General features: G+C 40.3%; 2 protein-coding genes across 2 annotated transcripts; both read left to right on the top strand.

The window, feature by feature from the left end:
• The first annotated feature begins 304 nt into the window (after positions 1-304).
• Positions 305-4,657, top strand: si:ch73-109d9.2 (uncharacterized). The gene is made up of 4 exons (XM_004538848.6): positions 305-1,412; positions 2,378-2,511; positions 2,981-3,077; positions 3,228-4,657. The coding sequence occupies exons 1-4, from the start codon at positions 1,148-1,150 to the stop codon at positions 4,394-4,396; spliced, it is 1,665 nt and encodes a 554-aa protein (XP_004538905.2). The 5' UTR covers positions 305-1,147; the 3' UTR covers positions 4,397-4,657.
• Positions 4,658-10,647: 5,990 nt separating this feature from the next.
• si:ch73-109d9.3 (uncharacterized) lies at positions 10,648-17,058 on the top strand. The gene is made up of 4 exons (XM_004538849.3): positions 10,648-11,729; positions 11,832-11,965; positions 12,193-12,295; positions 13,244-17,058. Exons 1-4 carry the CDS (start codon positions 11,426-11,428, stop codon positions 14,443-14,445), a joined length of 1,743 nt encoding a protein of 580 aa, XP_004538906.1. The 5' UTR covers positions 10,648-11,425; the 3' UTR covers positions 14,446-17,058.
• Positions 17,059-17,903: the final 845 nt, after the last annotated feature.

Below are 17,903 nucleotides of genomic sequence, written 5' to 3'. Positions count from 1 at the left end.
GTGCTTTTTTATTTACTTTTATTTATTGATTTACCGACTTTTACTTACTCCTCTTCCTCCAAAAGTGAATGAACTGATCTTTAAAATCGTAAAGAATATTTTCCAAATAAGTCATTACTTAGACTCCATCTCATCGTATCTGTAGCATCCTCTTCTGTCACACACAGCCTCTGCATGTCCTCTTTGACTAGTTTAAGGAACCATCTCTGTAGTTACTATCGCTCGTTTTGACATTAATAAAATTATTTATTAATGACTGCACTGCAATTTTCAAATTTTGCCTTTCATCAAGCCAAACTGAACCCTTTCATGGGCTGGTTGTGCCCCACATAACACGTGCTCATATGCTAAAACAGTTATCTTTTTAATCTACTTGTTGTCTAAAAAATGACACAAAAAGCACACACGTTACACGGAGAAAACACGTTTCACTTCCTGTCTCATAAGTGAAAGAGGTGAACTTTAAGATGCAAAATGGGATTTAACTGAAGCAACAAAAAGGTTTAATTTGGATGTGAAACTGTTTATTTATGGAACAGTATCCTAATATGACAATACTTCTCCACCCTTGTCATTTAGTGCTCTTTAAGCACGTTTCCCACTGGAACCAGTTCTCTTTTCTTTCTTCCGTAGCATGAAAATTGTTCCAATCGACGACCCGTATTTAAATACCGGAAGTGTCGTTGTTTACGGAATCGGGAGAAATGTCATAACGCAAGAGTAAAGCTAAGCTACGGAATTACTTTTTCTACTAAGCCTGAGTTCTAAATACACGATATGTAAAGAATGCGATCATTTATGTCAAAAATCTCAAGCGAGCTTATGTTTTTTTCCAAATTAAATAGTGTCCAGAATCCGTTAAACATAAATCAGAACTAATGGAGCGAGCTAGTTGCAGCTAACGTTAGCATGACACTTTGTTTAAACAGCAGGGTTCATGAAAGCAACCAAGCTGTAAACTCGGACAACCGATACAATCCATAAATCATTAACTACACAAAAAGCACGTGTAAGAAACGGACACATCTACCTTAGAGACACCGACTTTAGCTGTAGCCAGTCAACAACAACAGGCTTTGAATTGCCAGTCATTTTTTCTCCTCCTTTTCCGTTTATTAAAAAGACTTTAAGCCACAGCGCAGTTATAATGGCGGAGACTATACTAACGTTTCAGTCACAGCTTTCTGGCGTCATGGAGACGGTGTTCAAGGCTGCTATGTATGAGATCACCCGGTTGGTGGAGGACAGTTTTTTGGAAGAGGTAACGCGGTGCCGGGAGCAGGTTGAGTCCTTAAAGAGACGACTGAAGTGGTCGGAGACTCGTCGCAAAGAACGAGAGGGAGACTGGAGAGGGAGATGCATTGACTGTGGAAAAGTCGGGATATCCAGTGAGAACCAACCCAGAACCTCAGGTGGGTCTTTCTAGGGTTAGTCGTCCATGTTTTACCTGTATTTATTTTCTTAAGGCTAATGAAGAGTTAACCTTTCATTAGAATTAACATTACATTAACAATTCCATTACAAACAAAACTAGGTGTATAAATATTGCAAATATTTTAAGAAATGTGATTATTTAAGTATTTGGGGTTGGACTACACTACCTCAGGCCACAGCTGTATAAATGCAGCATACACAGAATACATTTTAAACACTTTGTGGTTGTTTTAAAATTTTGCCTGGAAATAAAGGTACTTCCAGTGCATAAACTTGCATTACATATTCTTTAATCTGCATTACTCACACTGTGGTGCCTGACTTCTGCATATCTTACTTGTGTAACTAGTACTTATGAAGCCAGGTTGGAGAATTTGATCACAAATGAATAAACACTTTCTGGCTGCTTCATTAGTTACTCCAGTTCAGCTGTTCATTAACACAAATAATATAGAGCCAATCACATAGCAGCAACTCCATGCATTTAGGCATGCAGACATGGTCAAGACAACGTGCTTAAGTTCAAATCAAGCACCAGAATGCGGAAAAAAGTTAATTTAAAATACTTTGAACTTTGTCTGTACAACTTTGTAATATACTGCTACATCTCTTCCCCCAAAGAAGAAATCTATAATTCTATTTCTTGTGGGTTTTAAGAGAAACATAATCATGTTTCTTTTGACTATGTTCATAGCCACATATTCACATATTTCTCCTTTTGGCTTTTGGATTTGTAACCCTAAGTTAAACATACTGGGGAAAATAAAGAGATTCTGATCACCCACTGTTAATTATGATTTTTACTAATCACCAAAAATTGTTTCCTTTTTTGCTGCTTAAAGAAGATTGCTAGAGCTCAGAGGCAATCTTCTTGACATTATATAAGTCAACTGACCTTTGCCTTATTTTGTTTTCTAAATCTTTGAAATTCTATTATTTTCAGAGAAAAGCCTGAAACAGGAGATTGTGCTTCATGAAGAAATAAATAGTTCCCAGGGAGCTGATGGATGTACACTGAGCCATGAGAAGGAAGGAGAGGAAAAAATAGAGCGCCAAAGTGCCACAAAAGCAACGCAGGTATGATAGTTTTATTACATTATACAGCTTTATAAATTTACAAAACAAAAGTGTATAAAATGTGTGTTTAAGCCACTTAGTCTCATATTATGGGGTATAGAGCCACTGCAGGGAGTGTGATAAACCAAGGAAACATTTGTGGTATGGGTAAACTGACGAAATGTGATTTTTATTTATTTATTTATTTTTATGGGGGGGGTGAGGGGGAGACATGTTCACTAATGTTCTCTTGGTGAGCCATGCACCATGAAAATTGAATCATTTATATTGTTAAAAATTGTGGGGGTATGGGAACTGACTGTGCACATTACACAGCATCCATGTAATATTTTTAAGTATTTTAATTATTTTTTGTTTGAAAAACCCTTAAGCATTACGTTAGATCTGCTTGCCAAAGTTAGGGTTCTACTTAAGGCAACTAAGGTAAAACCTGATGGATTAATGTTGCCTTTCCACTTTTTTTCCCCAGTCATCAGGTATTCAAGGCACTGGACTGTTCAAGGAAGAAGCTCTTCAGATCCAACCAGAAAATGATGAGTCGCAAGGGTGGCACATCAGCTTAGATGGTAAGTCTCTGTGCAAGTACATGCAGAAAATTTAACAAATTAATTTCTCGTTAATTTTTCAAGTGCTGTACAAATAGAGACAACACAATGTATGGTGTATATTGAATGCAGTGAGGCTATTTTAACTTTTTCTCACTACTCGTGTTTCAGAAGCAGATGTGTCAGCTCTTCCAGGACCCAGTAAATGTTTTAATGACCAAAAGATCCCAAAGTGCCAAGTAAATTGGGAAACTGGATTTGAGCAGAGAGCAGAATCAAACAATGATGGACACTCGGGTGAACCGACTGAACCTCTGTTCCCAAACAGGTACGGCATGGAAGACTTAGATGGCATTGACAAGTCTGGATATGGAGACACTGGAATGATAGACATGGGTAATTTTGATGGGATACATTCACCATCGCACCTGGGCAAAGATCTGAGTTATGTGGGCCATTATGATGAGGATGTGGAAACACCAGAAGGAGCTGATCATCAAACTTACCAAACAGGCACTCAGCGGAATAGAAAGGATCAGGAAGGTTCACCCTCAGGTTCCCCCTCTAGGACTAACATTGATGTAAGTGGAGAGTTCAGCTGTTTACTAATTAATGAGGAGGGGTATCTGCAGGACACAAATGTCTTGTACCCTGAACAAGTGTCCAGTGATTCAGGTAGTAGATTCAGCTTCCGCGGCCAGGGTATTCGTATTGGCCCTTCTCTAGACAGCACTGAGGATATGTATGAGCCTTCAGATACGTACAGCGATACCTTAAACGTGGGACAACAGATGCAACCTCAGGCAACAGTGAGAGGAGCAAGGAGATACACTTGTAACCAGTGCTCCATGTCCTTTCCGGATTCTGCTTCCCTCAAGGCTCACAAACACACACACAAAGGCACTGGACAAGTGCCCCCATACTCCTGCAACCAGTGTGGAAAGACCTTTACTCAAGCTTGTAACCTTAAAGTCCACCAAAGGACTCATTTAGGGCAAGGGGTTCACCTCTGCAGCCATTGTGGTAAAGGTTTTCCTTCATTTTCTGACCTAAAGGCACACAAATGTGGTCAAGTAGGGGACAAGCCATATTGCTGCACAGTATGTGGGAATAAGTTCAGCCGTCTATGGAATCTTAAGTTGCACCAGAGAATTCACACACAGGAAAAACCTCATCGGTGCACCATGTGTGACAAGAGCTTCACAAGAGCAGACATATTGAAGGTTCACCAGCGTACCCACACAGGGGAAAGACCATACTGCTGCACTGTTTGCGGTCTCAGCTTCAAACGCCTGGATCATCTGAAATCCCATCAACGCAAGCACATGACAGATCTATAATTCCTTGGGAGAAGAAGTATCAAATTATTTAATATTATTTGTGCTATCTGAAGGTTTAAGTGAATATTTATATTAATGAGCCTGTGATGGATAGATAAGGTCTATCACATTCAGTTAAACAAGTCTCATTTGTAATCAGTTACTGCTGCATATTTTATACTCATTAAAAATATACTGCCTTGGAGTATAACTGAAGAACTTGACCAACAATATCTTTGTGATTACTCAGCTGATTGAAAATAAAACTGGCTTTAGATGCCATCGTCTGTTTATATTCTTGTTTCCTGAAGTTAGTTCTTGGCACATACTTCCTAATGACGTCACCCAGGTAGTAATGGAGTAATGTTTTGATTTTCACTGTTGCCTCCCACCAAGAAGGTACTTAGTTCAATTCCACCATCAGCAGGGGTCTTTCTGTGTGGAGTTTGCATGTGTTTGCGTGGGTTCTACTCTAGCTTCCTTCCATAGTCCAAAGGCATGCAGATAGTGGAGATAGGTTAATTGGAAACTTTAAATTGCCCATGGCGTGAATGTGAGTCAGAATGGCTGTCTATGTCAGTGGTTCTCAAACATTTTACATCATTCCCCACATGACACGCCCCCTCTAAACACAAGAAAGAAAGAAAAGCCTAGCTGCACAATGAATCCTTCAGTTATTTTTGCTTTAAACAAACAACTTTCATTTCAAACAACTATTTGTAACTTTTGTCACTACACTACTTCATTACTCTGCAACACTTCTTCAAAAAAGCAACCAGTTAAACAGAATTTGAACATTGCCAAACATGGAAAAATACAGTTCAGTCTTAGTCTTAAAACACTTTTTATTAAAAAAACAAACAAATCCAGAAACTTGTGAACAGAAATGAAGGGTATATATAATTTAGTGTGAGTTTAGTACTATTCACTTAGTGGCTGCAGTGAGCCTGTTTTTGACTGCAGAGCTGTGGTGGGGCATGGTCTGTGGGGGAGGCGGACGCACCTGAGCGGCATCCCCAATCACGTCTCGCCGGCTTGAACTAGGTCCTGTTGTTGTTGATGTGTGTAGGCTGTAGCTGAAAAGCTGCAGCTGCATGTGTAAGTTGACAGCCACAATAAAGAAGTGTACTGAAAAGTGCAAACGCGGTCAGGTCTTTTTTTGCCCCAATTCTGGGTTTGACCTGACCACATATTCGCAGTTTTCAGTACACTTCTTTATTGCGACTATCAACTTACACAAACGGCTGCAGCTTTTCAGCGGATGCGCATATTATTTATGTAACTGCTGCGAATTTCTTTGTACCGCCATGAAAGTGATCCCGATGTTAATCATTAGTTCCACATAACTTTTCTGCCAGGTAACTTGTGCCCCACCTGCCACACACTTTGAGAACCACTGGTCTATGTGCTAGCCCTGCGACCTGTCCAGGGTGTACCCTGCCTCTTGCCTTTAGACAGCTGGGATAGGGCCCCCCCGCTCGACCCAGGAAAGGCTAAGTCGAAGAGATGGATGGATATCTGTGTACTTTGTTGTGTTTCTTGGTCAATTCACCATCTGTGTGGAGCAAGAAATTATATAAACATCTGTAGTTTGTAGACTGAGCCTAGCATAAGTCTGACCTCAGCTTCTTCAAATGCTTTATTTGATGTTGTAAGATCTGGTATTGATTGGAAAAGTCAATAAGAGCTTCTAGATTTACAAGAGTAAAGAGAAAAGGTTGACTCAGGAAAAACACAAGATGCAACAACTGTGTGTGTGTGTGTTTTTTAACTTTTGTCTAAATTAGAATTAGAATTAGAATTAGAATTCAACTTTATTGTCATTGCACATGCACAGGTACAGGGCAACGAAATGCAGTTTGCATCCATCCAGAAGTGCTTTAGTGATATAGATATATTACAATATATATTAGCAATAATATAGATATGTGAGTATATTACAGAAATGGGTCTATTATGGTATGTTATAATGTACACGGTATGAAGTATGTTGTGAATATTCTATAATTATAAGTATGTACAGGCTGTAGTGAGTACAAGCTATGTACAGGCTATGAACAGGATATAAATATGAAAAACTATACAGAATATGAAATAAATAACTTTACAGAAATCTGAGATATACAGTTATACAGAAATGGGAACTATGCAAGTTGTAAACAGTTGTAGGATTAAAAATGATCGAATGTACAGAATGATTATTTACACAGAGCTATACAGTAGTGCAGTTAAGATAAGTGAGGATGTAGATAGTTTCTACAGAGGCTATATAAAGTGCTAGTGGTTGTGAGTGGTGGTTCAGTCCATGTTATTATTGTGTGTTTGAGGGTACAGTTGTCCATTGTGGGTGTGTGTATGTTCAGTCCATGTGTTAACGTGGGTCAGATGTCAGGAGGCAGAGTTCAGGAGTCTGACAGCTGTGGGGAAGAAGCTGTTCCGGTACCTGGTGGTCTTAGTCCGGAGGCTCCTGTGGCGCCTCCCAGAGGGCAGGAGGGTGAAGAGTCCATGTGATGGGTGACTGGGGTCTCTGATGATTTTCCCAGCCCTTTTCAGACACCGCTTCCTGTAGATGTCTTTTATGGCAGGAAGTGGTGCTCCGGCGATGCGCTGGGCAGTTTTCACGACCCTCTGTAACGCCTTCCGGTCCGAGGCAGAGCAGTTCCTGTACCAGACTGTTATACAGTTGGTCAGGATGCTCTCGATGGTGCAACGATAGAAGTTCACCAGGATGTCTGAGGACAGGTGGTTCTTCCTCAGAGTCCTCAAGAAGAAGAGGCGCTGGTGAGCCTTCTTGACAACCTTGGAGCAGTTGGTCGTCCAGGTGAGATCCTCGGAGATGTGGACTCCCAGGAACTTGAAGCTGCTCACACGCTCCACAGCCGTCCCCTTAATGTGGATGGGTGGATGTGGGTCAGCATTCCTCCTGTAGTCCACGATGAGCTCCTTGGTCTTCTCGGTGTTAAGCAGCAGGTTGTTTGTGTCGCACCACTCAGCCAGACGATCCACCTCCTCCCTGTAGGCGGCCTCATCGTTGTCACTGATAAGGCCAATCACCGTGGTGTCATCTGCAAACTTAATGATGGTGTTGGAACCATCAGTAGGTCTGCAGTCGTGGGTGAAGAGGGAGTAGAGGAAAGGGCTCATCACACAGCCTTGTGGTACACCGGTGTTCATTGTGATGGTAGATGAGCAGCGGTTATCCAGCCGGACATGTTGGGGGCGGTTGGTCAGGAAGTCCAGTAACCATTTGCAGATGAGGGAACTGATGCCCAGGTCTGTCAGTTTCCTGATGAGTTGCGAGGGGTGGACTGTATTGAACGCTGAACTGAAGTCTATAAACAGCACTCTGGCGTAGGTGTTGTTGTTGTCCAGGTGTGCGAGGACAGAGTGCAATGCGATGGAGACTGCATCCTCTGTGCTCCTGTTCTGGCGGTATGCGAATTGGTGGGGGTCCAGGGTGGGGGGGAGACAGGATTTGAAGTGTGCTAGGACCAGCTGCTCTAAGCACTTAGTGATGATGGGAGTGAGTGCTACTGGGCAGTAGTCATTGAGGCAAGATGGGTTGGAGTTTTTGGGTATCGGGACGATGGAGGTGGATTTGAAGCAGGCCGGTACCACAGCGTGGGCCAAGGACAGGTTGAATATGTCTGTCAGCACTCCTGCAAGCTCCCCAGAACACGCTCTGAGAACACGCCCGGGGATGCCATCAGGACCTGCAGCCTTGTGGACATTGATCCTGCTCAGCACCGCTCCTACATCGGTGGGGGAGAGAGTCAGAGGTTGGTGGTCTGGCGTCACGTCTGCTTTGGTTGTGGTTGTGGGGTTCCCTCGCTCAAAACGAGCATAAAAGTTGTTGAGCTCGTTGAGGAAGGAGACATCAGAGGATGCGGGGGAGGGTTTGGTGGTCCTGTAGTCTGTGATGGTCTGGAGTCCTTGCCACATGCGTCGGGGGTTGGAGTTGGAGAAGTGTTCTTCTACCTTCTTTTTGTAATGGTGTTTGGCTTTTTTGATGCCCTTCTTTAGATTAGCCCTGGCTGTACTGTAGGCGTGTGCATCTCCTGACCTTAAGGCGGTGTTGCGGGCCTTCAGGAGGAGATGAACATCCCGGTTCATCCAAGGCTTCTGGTTGGGGTACATGGTGATCCGTTTCTGGGTGGTGACACTGTCTGTGGTTTTGGAGATGTAATCCAGTACAGATGAGGCGTACTGGTCCAGGTCTGTGTGGGTGAACATATTCCAGTTAGCTACTAAAGAGAATCCTTTATGACAAAATAAGATTTTTTTGTAAATGTTTGTATATAATAAAGAGCCATACAAATAAAACAATTGACAGCTGATAGATACAGACTCAAAGAAGATGTTCTGCCCAATATTTAAAATACACACATTTGTTGCCTTCATGAAGCGCAAAAAAGAAGCAGAGATGTCAGAATAATACTTTTTTAACAGGGGCTTTTTTCTTCAACAGTCAGTTTTGTTTGCTCATGAAATATGAATTCATACAACTGATGAATCTTTTATGGTAAATGTAACCATCCCTACCACACACACCAAACAGCACTGTGATCTAGACAGCAGCTGAATAGTCTTGGTCCCATGTCTATTAGGAGCCTGTGTTCTCAAAACAAATTCAGAGGCACTGTTTTTATAGTTTAAAAGTCATGTTGTCTGTTTATTGCCTAATGAAATCTAGGGCCTGATACATTTAAATATTTTTTTAAAGGAATAGAAAGAGTACAATCAAATTACTTTGATTCATTTTATGTTACGATTTCATTTGTTTACCTAATGTTTTTATTTTGCTGTTAAAAGAAGTAATATTATTATTAGTATTATGTACACTAGCATTTTCCTTAAAGACATTTCCACCACCTTGTGGTGGTAAAAATTGGTGCATACTATCCTCACAAGAATGCTGGAAGTTAATTTTCTGAGGCTCAAAGGTTTGTTGTGGGGATATGAGACAGAACTGTAAACTCAGTGAAGTAGATTTAATTTAAGGTCTGGACTCAGGGAAAGGCCTAAAGCAGGCAAGTGGGAAAAACCACTGCCTCTTCTGTTTGTGTAAAGAAGTTTAGCTACATATTTAATTCTCAAGATAAAAAAAAAAGTGGAAGAAAACTTAGTTTTTCTACTTGATAGAAAAACTACGACAAAACTAATAGTTTTTTAGTAAAAGAAAGAAATAATGTGCAAAAGAATAAGTTCTGTTAGTTCTAACCAGAGATGGGCAGTAACGCGTTACTTGTAACGCGTTACTGTAATCTGATTACTTTTTTCAAGTAACGAGTAAAGTAAGGGATTACTATTGCAAAATCAGTAATTAGATTACCGTTACTTTCCCGTAGGAACGCTGCGTTACTGCGTTACTAAAACCGTGATTTTTTTTGCGAGAATGTCTCATGACAGTGACGTAAGCAAGTGCGACGTTGGTGACAGCAGCTGTGTGCAGATCAACAATGGATAATATATCGAGTGCGGGAGAGAGTATGAGCGTGCAGCGTTTAAAGTGTGGAAGTACTGACCTTACTTTGAGTTTGATTCCATAAAAAGTGACAAAAACATTAGCGTCCATCGTGCGTGGGAAGAAAACTTCTTTTTACAGCGAAAAAAACCCCTAAACTTCCGAGCAAGCACCGAGTAGCTACGACGTAATGGGAAACTCACAGAGACACTCGCGCGGATTCTTCAACTGACCGCAGCACACCTGCACCAGGGTAACCCTCCGCCTACCCTGCTCCTGCTTTACAGGTGAAAATAGAGCAAAAGGACCGCTGAGTCTTTGACTTTATTTATTTTCTGCTGTGTTTTACTTGCATCTGTTTGAAAGAGTGAGTGAAAACACAAAAAATATTTTATTTTATGTGCTGGAATGTGTAGAAAATAGGTTTAAATGTTAAACTAATTTATTCAAGTCAGAGAATGTTGCATATAATTAAATGTTTTGCTTGATGCATAAAGTTAAAAGATTAAAACTGATAAAACAAGTTAAAAAAAGAGACTTTTCCATTTGATTACATTTTGTATGATGGATTATGTAGAAAAAGTAGAATTGGGCTGAAAGATCTATCACTTTATCACCTCTTCAGGTTGTAAATCGTGTTTTTAAAAAGTAACTAAGTAACTAAGTAACTAAGTAATTAATTACTTTTGAAAATAAGTAATCAGTAAAGTAACGGGATTACTTTTTTGGGGGAGTAATCAGTAATTAGTTACTGATTACTTTTTTCAAGTAACTTGACCAACACTGGTTCTAACTGCCCATAAATTCTGTAGTAGACAGTAAAAAAATAGGAGATTTTCTGTCATTTAATTATCTAATACTTAATTACTTTCATGTAGTATGAAAAGTCCAAAATTTACAATCTTCTTCACAACGCTGTCCAGTCGGCCGGAAAGAAAATATGAAAAAAAAATGTCCGCAAATCGCAAGTTAAAACTGACTGCCAGGTGCAGCCTGATGGTTTCACTTTAGTAAAACGCGTTTCGTTTTTTACTCGTCTCCAGTCGAGGCCACCGTACTGCGTTGTGCGTGACGCCACGAGCAAAAACAAGGACCACAGGCGAGTGATGAGTAGCTAGCTCCGTTCAACGCAATTTAATTCCTTTAACAGCTGTTACAATCGAAAGCAAAAACCCACGCGTGAAACATCTCGACAATTAAGATTTCACTCCCGTTTACAAGTGTCTGTAGCACTCGTACCGGACACGATATCACACGAATGCTACAGCTAAATATTAGCTGGCTAGCTGACAGTTCAAATCGACGTCTCATATCAGTAAACATCGCGTTAGGCTGCTTTTTACCATTAATAATGTTATTAATAAAAGCTTATCCCTCCTCACGAGGAATACCGACAGCGGAAAATTGGTGTATTGTTGAATAGAAATTACTCTGCGGTTATGGCCTTCAGCTTACAACATGTAGCAGGATTTTCACAATACACCATTTAATAAAACATCAAACGTCATTCTCCTTTGCATTCATTCACTAAAGCACATAAGCCCCGTGAGTAACAGCTAAGACAAGGGAGGCTGATAGAGTGCACCATGTCGGACCTGGACACCCTCATAGTCACCTTTCAGACCCAGCTTTCAGATGTGATGGAGGCTGTAGTGAAGACAGCCATGTTTGAGGTGACCAGGTTGGTGGAAGATGTGTTTTTGGTGGAGGTGAAGCGCAGGAGCCAGGAGATAGAGTCCCTGAGGATGCAGCTGCAGTGGATTGAGAGCAAATTCAAGGATCAAGCAGGGAAAGAAGGAGGAAAGACTGGAAGGGGCGTGCACTGTGCAAGGCATGGTGTGGAACTGTCCACTGACACTGCAGAAAAAAGGCCTAAAAACCATCAGGAAGGTAAGAAGAAACAGATGTAAAATGAATTTTATATAGGTCATGGGATGCCCTAAATATTGTAAACACTGTTGTGTTTCTGTTTTTTTTTTTTTTTTTTTAAAGAACAAGTTAGTGTGAAGACAGAGAGTGACTCTTTTGAAAGATGGACAGCAAGCTGCAGACTAGAAGACACATCAGAGTCGCTACCAGAGGCAGACAGTGCTACAGCTGCACAGAGCCCTGAAAGGGAGCCAGAGGTGAGCCAGATTAAATGACTACCAGAGCAAAGTTATGTTGTACTGACATTAAATAATCATCATCTTCTTTATGTATCTGCATTTTATTGGGTGCTTCTGGACACATTTCAAGTGCTATAAGAGCTGTAATGTTGTATAAAAAAACAACAGTATCGATAATGGCTCTAAAAATTGGTGAAATGGAACCAGTAGATATTCACAGTATTTCATGCACTGTATGTCTTCAGGCAGCAGAGGAAAAGGATGTGAGATCAGCTGTTGCTACGAAGGAGGAAGAAGTTAGTCAGCCATCTTGCTCCTCTGTGCATATGGGAGGGTGGAACTGTAGTGGTACGTATTGTTAGGATCTTATCTTTCTTTCAGTCTGTCCATAGTAAAGGAACATTAAGCATTATTTATTGCACAAACACATACCCTCTCGACCCTACCGTGCGCCGTGATATAGCTCCCTATCCCCTCAAGCAGGTGTTATGGTTGACACATTGTTTTATAATTTATTCTTTGCTTTAGGAGAGCTTGACTTGTTAACCTCAACTCAGTTCTGCTCAACATTAATAAATTTATATAATTATTTTTTGTTATCTCTGTGGCTCCTGGGGAAAATTAATTGCCAGACAAACAGTGACCACTAGGCAATTTCCACATCCTTTGTTGTTGTTCAAACTCCCCACCCCAGTACATGACAGGTTTGTGTTGCAGGTAGGCCACTTTAACATTCAGACTCTTTTACATGAAGAATGTTGAATTAAGCAAGACATTTTCTCAGAAAGGTGTCGCCTGGATTGCAGTTGGTGTTTTTCCAGCATTAATGGTACCTACAATGATGTGCATGCTAATATACGCTCAAATAGACTTTAAACATCTGAAAAGTTGGGAAATTCCTTTATTTCACCATGCAAAACATTAAACACAACCTAGAACACAAAAGATTAGGTTTTTTTCTTCAATAAGCCTAATATGATAAAACAAAGTAGCCAATATAAGGTAAAAATCTTAATAAAGTACAATAGAATATAATGCAAATAGTAGGATATAATACAACACGTTAGTATAATAAATTCAGTAAAGTAAATTAGAATAAAATGGCTTTTCAAATTTAGCAGATGACATTAAAGTGACTGGTCCCTATCTCCAAAATGAAGATAGAATTTTTGTTGTCCACTTTACCTCAGTGCACCTAAAAGGGATTCAGGCCCGAAAGAAACAATAACATTGTTGCATTTTTTAATTAATTAATTTTTATTTCCTTAATTTAAAAGAAAAATCCTTATTTTCTAGATGAAGAGGGACCTGGATCAGACAACGAGAGTGGAACAGTTCAGGTACAACCCAAACAGACTGAAGAAAACAGTGAGGAATTATTGAGAAATGTCATGAAGAAAGACCCACAGATAGCTTCGGGTTATGGCTTTCCTGAAGACAGGCAGGAAAAACACCCGTCTACAGATCGACCGCGTGTTTCATCTTTGGAAATAGATACCAGTTGGGCTGGCTTGACTGTCACAGGCGCTGAGTTGTTGCAGAATCCCAGACTTGGAGCTGAAACGGAACGTGATCCAGTCAAAACTAAAGGAGAACATGAGCTGTCTGATTCTGTCAGAGCGGACATTCAGGTTACCCCAGGCAGAGATAAAATTTCATCCTCAGGGTCCCCTAAGGCAAGACTAAAAAACAGTGATGTTTTAGGCCTGACTATCAAGAAGGAAGTCATTCTTGATTCTGATGGATGTGAGGAAGGTGAGCATATAGAAAAGAAAATAACAAACTCAGGTATGTCCTCTTTTTCATGTTCAGTAAAGCAGCACAAGGTGAGTTCAGAAGCACACAGACTAAACCACATTTCTCAAAAAGCTGCTGTGCAAGAGGTTATGAAGCTACATTCCAAAGCCGGTTCAGGTTTCAGATTGCAAGCCGCTTTACAGCATCTCCACCGACCGATGAAAAAGCCGTCTCACACTCTCTCGAACAGTACCGCTGCGGCACTGTCTATAGCTCCCTCTCAAGTTGTAAACTTAAATAACCTTCAAAGAATTCCCTCCACATCCAAAGCATCTCCTGCTGTATCCTCAATCCAGCGAGTTCACCTGGGTGACAAACAGACATCAACCCTTAACCGAACTGGAGACTCCTGGGTCAGCAACAGGTCCCAGCACCATCCTGCAAACTCTCACCACGTCAGTCCTGGTACCCATCCAGACTCTCAGTCTCACGCCGCTCCAAGGCATCTCCTACGCTGTGGGCAGTGTGGGAAGTGCTTCCCCCACCCCAGTAACTTGAAGGCCCACCTGCAGACTCACACAGGTGAGCGGCCTTTCTGCTGTTCGCTCTGTGGCCGGAGTTTCACCAAGCTGAGCAACCTTAAAGCACACCGTCGCGTCCACACTGGAGAGAGACCATACTGCTGCTTGGCCTGTGGCAAACGCTTTACCCAGAAATGTAATCTCAAACGCCACCAGAGGATCCACCTTGATGCATGTTGATAGAGATCCAACATACATCATGAAAGGACAACTTAAATATGTGTATTTCTTTAAGATGCTACAGAGCTATGTTGTGTTGCAATACAGTCTGTGTGAGGCTTTGCAGGCCTTCTTTTTGTATATTTATCTTTTAAAGTGATTGTCCTGAATAATACTGTGCATTCCAGAAAGGTTAATCTAATAACATATAAAAATGTTTTAATGTTACTAAAGGATGAAAAACAAGAATGTGTTGTGTCGTTTACCGTGTGCAAAGATAGGGCAGTTGATACATTTGGTCAGTAAAAGACTGTGAATATGCATATTATTGTGTTGTGTCAACTGCAATGTGCCTGTGAGCACACAAGCACTTGTCAGCCATGGATCAGAGCCTACATTTATCAGCTGTAACATTTATTCAAACTGGTAAGCCTAGCTCTAAAAATACTTTGCAAAATACTACAAATTTAAACAGATATCCACAGGACACTAAAATTGGTTAAGGTGCAGTAGTTAATGTCTGCAACAGCAACTTTTCTTGCTATACCTCTCGTTATGCCAACTTTGCATTAAAAAAATGTAAGTTTATTGATCAGTGCTTAGATTTTGTTTTTAATGAGGAAAATTACATCATAAAGAAAAAGCTTATGACTGCTCTCTTATTTGTAAGGAGCTGCTGCAGCAGATGGAGCCACATATTTGATTTGGCACTGAGTTTTAAGCTGGATGCTCTTCCTGATGCAACCCTCCCAGGGATTTGTGCCTGCTCTCGGGGATTTGTGCCTCCTCCCAGTCTTGTACCGGGGATCTTTCATGTTGAGGGAATGTGTTAACAGCGCTGCCCTCTTGATTACATCAGAAAGTAAGAAAAGTCGCGATTGCCATAATCAAGAAGAACATCCATTTAATTAATTTTTAGCAGATAATTTTTAATACAAGAGTTTACTGCCTGCAGAGTAAGTTAATAAATGGTTCCAAGTTGTTCTTTAAAACTTGTTAATAAATATAGGCCCAAATCATTTGATCTAAGAACCCTCCCTCCGGTAACGAAACAGTTTTAATGTAGATGCATCCTTTCTTAGTTTTAAAATTGTACAATGATCGATGATCTGATATTTCAAGATGCAAAGACTTCTTTACCAATGTCTTGAAAAGTGCTTCTTTTGAAAAACGATTTATCATAAGTGATGACTACATTCATATTTAAATATTCATTAATCGTATCTGTTTAAGTAAAAAAAAAAAGCCTTAAAATAACCCTGATATTAAGGTTTTAAACAATATTGCAGTATCTTAATTGAACACTTGGTGTCATCCTTTCACCAAACTTATTGTGGCAACGAGGACCTTGGCAGAGATTTTATTTTTTTTTTGAGGATTTCGTATCCTCTTGTCTTGCTTCTAATGTAATAATGTAATATAGAGGTGCTCTCAAAGAAAACCCCTCCATTAGAGTAACAATCCGTGGTAACAAGTGTCTGTAAGCACCGTTTTAGCTGATCTGTGTGCCCAGACCTGTGTGTGTTACATATCTTACACTCAGGATTAGGCTTGATGTGTTGTATCTGTGAAGTCAGAGCAGCACTGTGCAGGTGGTACAACCGATAACATTTTAATCTTATTTTCAAGGTGAGGAAAAAGCTAGCAGAGGCTGATCTCTTTCTCCCTGTGTACATGTATGTGTGGAGAGAGAAAATGTGGATTAAAGCAGTGCTTCTGTCTACAGATGGTATCTTTCCTTTTTGATGTTTGAACCCAATAACAAGAGAAGTTATCTGTGAGGTGTAATTAAGAAATACCTACTTAGCTGAATCTGCAGTGAGCATAATAGATAGTGCTTGTTGTTTGTGGGGGATTGTGAAACTAGTCTGTTTAATGTGTGCGGTGCTCAGTATACCTAAACATTGCTGTATGCATCGCGCAAACATTTACCTTCTGCCTGTGCATTTCAAACACTCTTGTATGAGTCATCGTTTTGTTTTAATTCCATCGCTGGAGCGGTTTTTCTGAAGATGTTTATTTGGTTAAAAAAAAAGCAAATACAAAAAAGACCAAACCACAATTATACTTTCATTTTCCCTTTCCTGCTCTCTTTTGCACTTTGATTTGAACACGTTTCCCTTTCTTCTGAGACTCTTTCTGGCCTGTCAGGGAATCATAAGCCTCACTAAGTTGGTAGCCTTATGAAGAATAGGAAGCTGCTTTTTTTGTGTGCAGGTTGGTCTTTCTGACTTTTTCTTTGGTGACATCAGAAAGCCACTTCAAGCTGGGATGCTGTTAAGCTTGATTTGGCTTAAAAAAGAAAACATACTCTAAGAGAGGAGGAAATTTTTGGCAACCCTCCACAGAGATTTTGTTCTGAGCCAAGACAAGAATTATAATACAGGCATTTTTAAACCAATTTTGTTAAGTAGAGTTTCATTTATTCAAGCATGAAATACATTTTTGTTTGTCCAGTAGTTAGAAATAGAACATTTGTAATCGCCCCCACAAAGGCCTGTAATGGTGGTTATAAAAGGAAAAATGTGGGCTCTCTGCCTCTGACTTTAAATGCTTAAAACAAAATAAAGAAATCATACAACGAGGCCTGCAGTAAGTTGATCTACTGGAAATAAAGTCATCACTGCTACTGTGCTGCTGTTTCTTTTAATTTTGTCACCTTCCTCTTCCTAAAAGCAGATTAATAATAATAATTTCTTTATATTTTTACTAATCAATAGCTCAGTCAAACTAGAGCAAAAATAGGACCGAGACTGATGGCAACTAGAAAAAATCAGGGATGGACTGTGGATTTTATTGAAATTCTTTGCACTTTGCAAACAATTGCAAGTTGTGTGACAACCAGCTGGTTCTTAAAGTGTGCAACACTCTCCACCTGTGAACAACCACTTTCAATCTCAATGTGACTGCGCAGGTCACCTGGTGATAGACAGCAGACTGTGAGTGGTCACAGACCAGGGCCCGTGGCAAATATTTTCATTGGGCTGCTGTCTCCAGTCACTGTTTTTCCTAGTGTGACTGTAGCATAATAGAAAAATCAAGCACATCTGTATGCACAATATTTTGGTATTTTCCATTTTTGTTTTAATGGCCTTGGTGTCTGGTATCTTGGTCTAAATAATAAGCTACCTTAAACCTTTGTGTAATATTTTCTCTTGCCCTGGCCTGCAAATGTTTTTTTCCTAGTTTTTCTTGCTGTGTGAGTTCACCTGTAGTATAAAACACCTAAAAATTATTATTATTTTTTTTGGTGTAAGCTGTAAGTCCTTGCATTTGTTATTACCACATCACCATGTCTCCTTTCGTCTGTGACTCTTTGGCTGATCTGATCCTTTCGTGGCTTTCAAGAACCAAAGAAATGATTGCCCAGTGAATCTTTTAAGACATGTTTGGACAAATGATAACTGGAGAGCATAAACAAACTGTATATTGCCATATTTAAGTTGGAGGACTTGTCAAAAAATTTAGTCACCTGCTAT

The sequence above is a fragment of the Maylandia zebra genome, linkage group LG6 (assembly GCF_041146795.1).
Source record: "Maylandia zebra isolate NMK-2024a linkage group LG6, Mzebra_GT3a, whole genome shotgun sequence".
Lineage (NCBI taxonomy): Eukaryota > Metazoa > Chordata > Actinopteri > Cichliformes > Cichlidae > Maylandia > Maylandia zebra.
Note: the sequence above shows the minus strand (reverse complement) of the source record. Positions and strands in the feature narration are given on the sequence as shown.

Coding starts and splice junctions, on each gene's coding strand:
- si:ch73-109d9.2 (XM_004538848.6), top strand. CDS start 1,148: ATGGCGGAGACTATACTAACGTTTCAGTCACAGCTTTCTGGCGTCATG. Junction 2,512..2,980: donor GTGCCACAAAAGCAACGCAG/GTATGATAGTTT, acceptor TTTTTTCCCCAG/TCATCAGGTATTCAAGGCAC. Junction 3,078..3,227: donor GTGGCACATCAGCTTAGATG/GTAAGTCTCTGT, acceptor CTCGTGTTTCAG/AAGCAGATGTGTCAGCTCTT.
- si:ch73-109d9.3 (XM_004538849.3), top strand. CDS start 11,426: ATGTCGGACCTGGACACCCTCATAGTCACCTTTCAGACCCAGCTTTCA. Junction 11,730..11,831: donor GCCTAAAAACCATCAGGAAG/GTAAGAAGAAAC, acceptor TTTTTTTTAAAG/AACAAGTTAGTGTGAAGACA. Junction 12,296..13,243: donor GGGAGGGTGGAACTGTAGTG/GTACGTATTGTT, acceptor CTTATTTTCTAG/ATGAAGAGGGACCTGGATCA.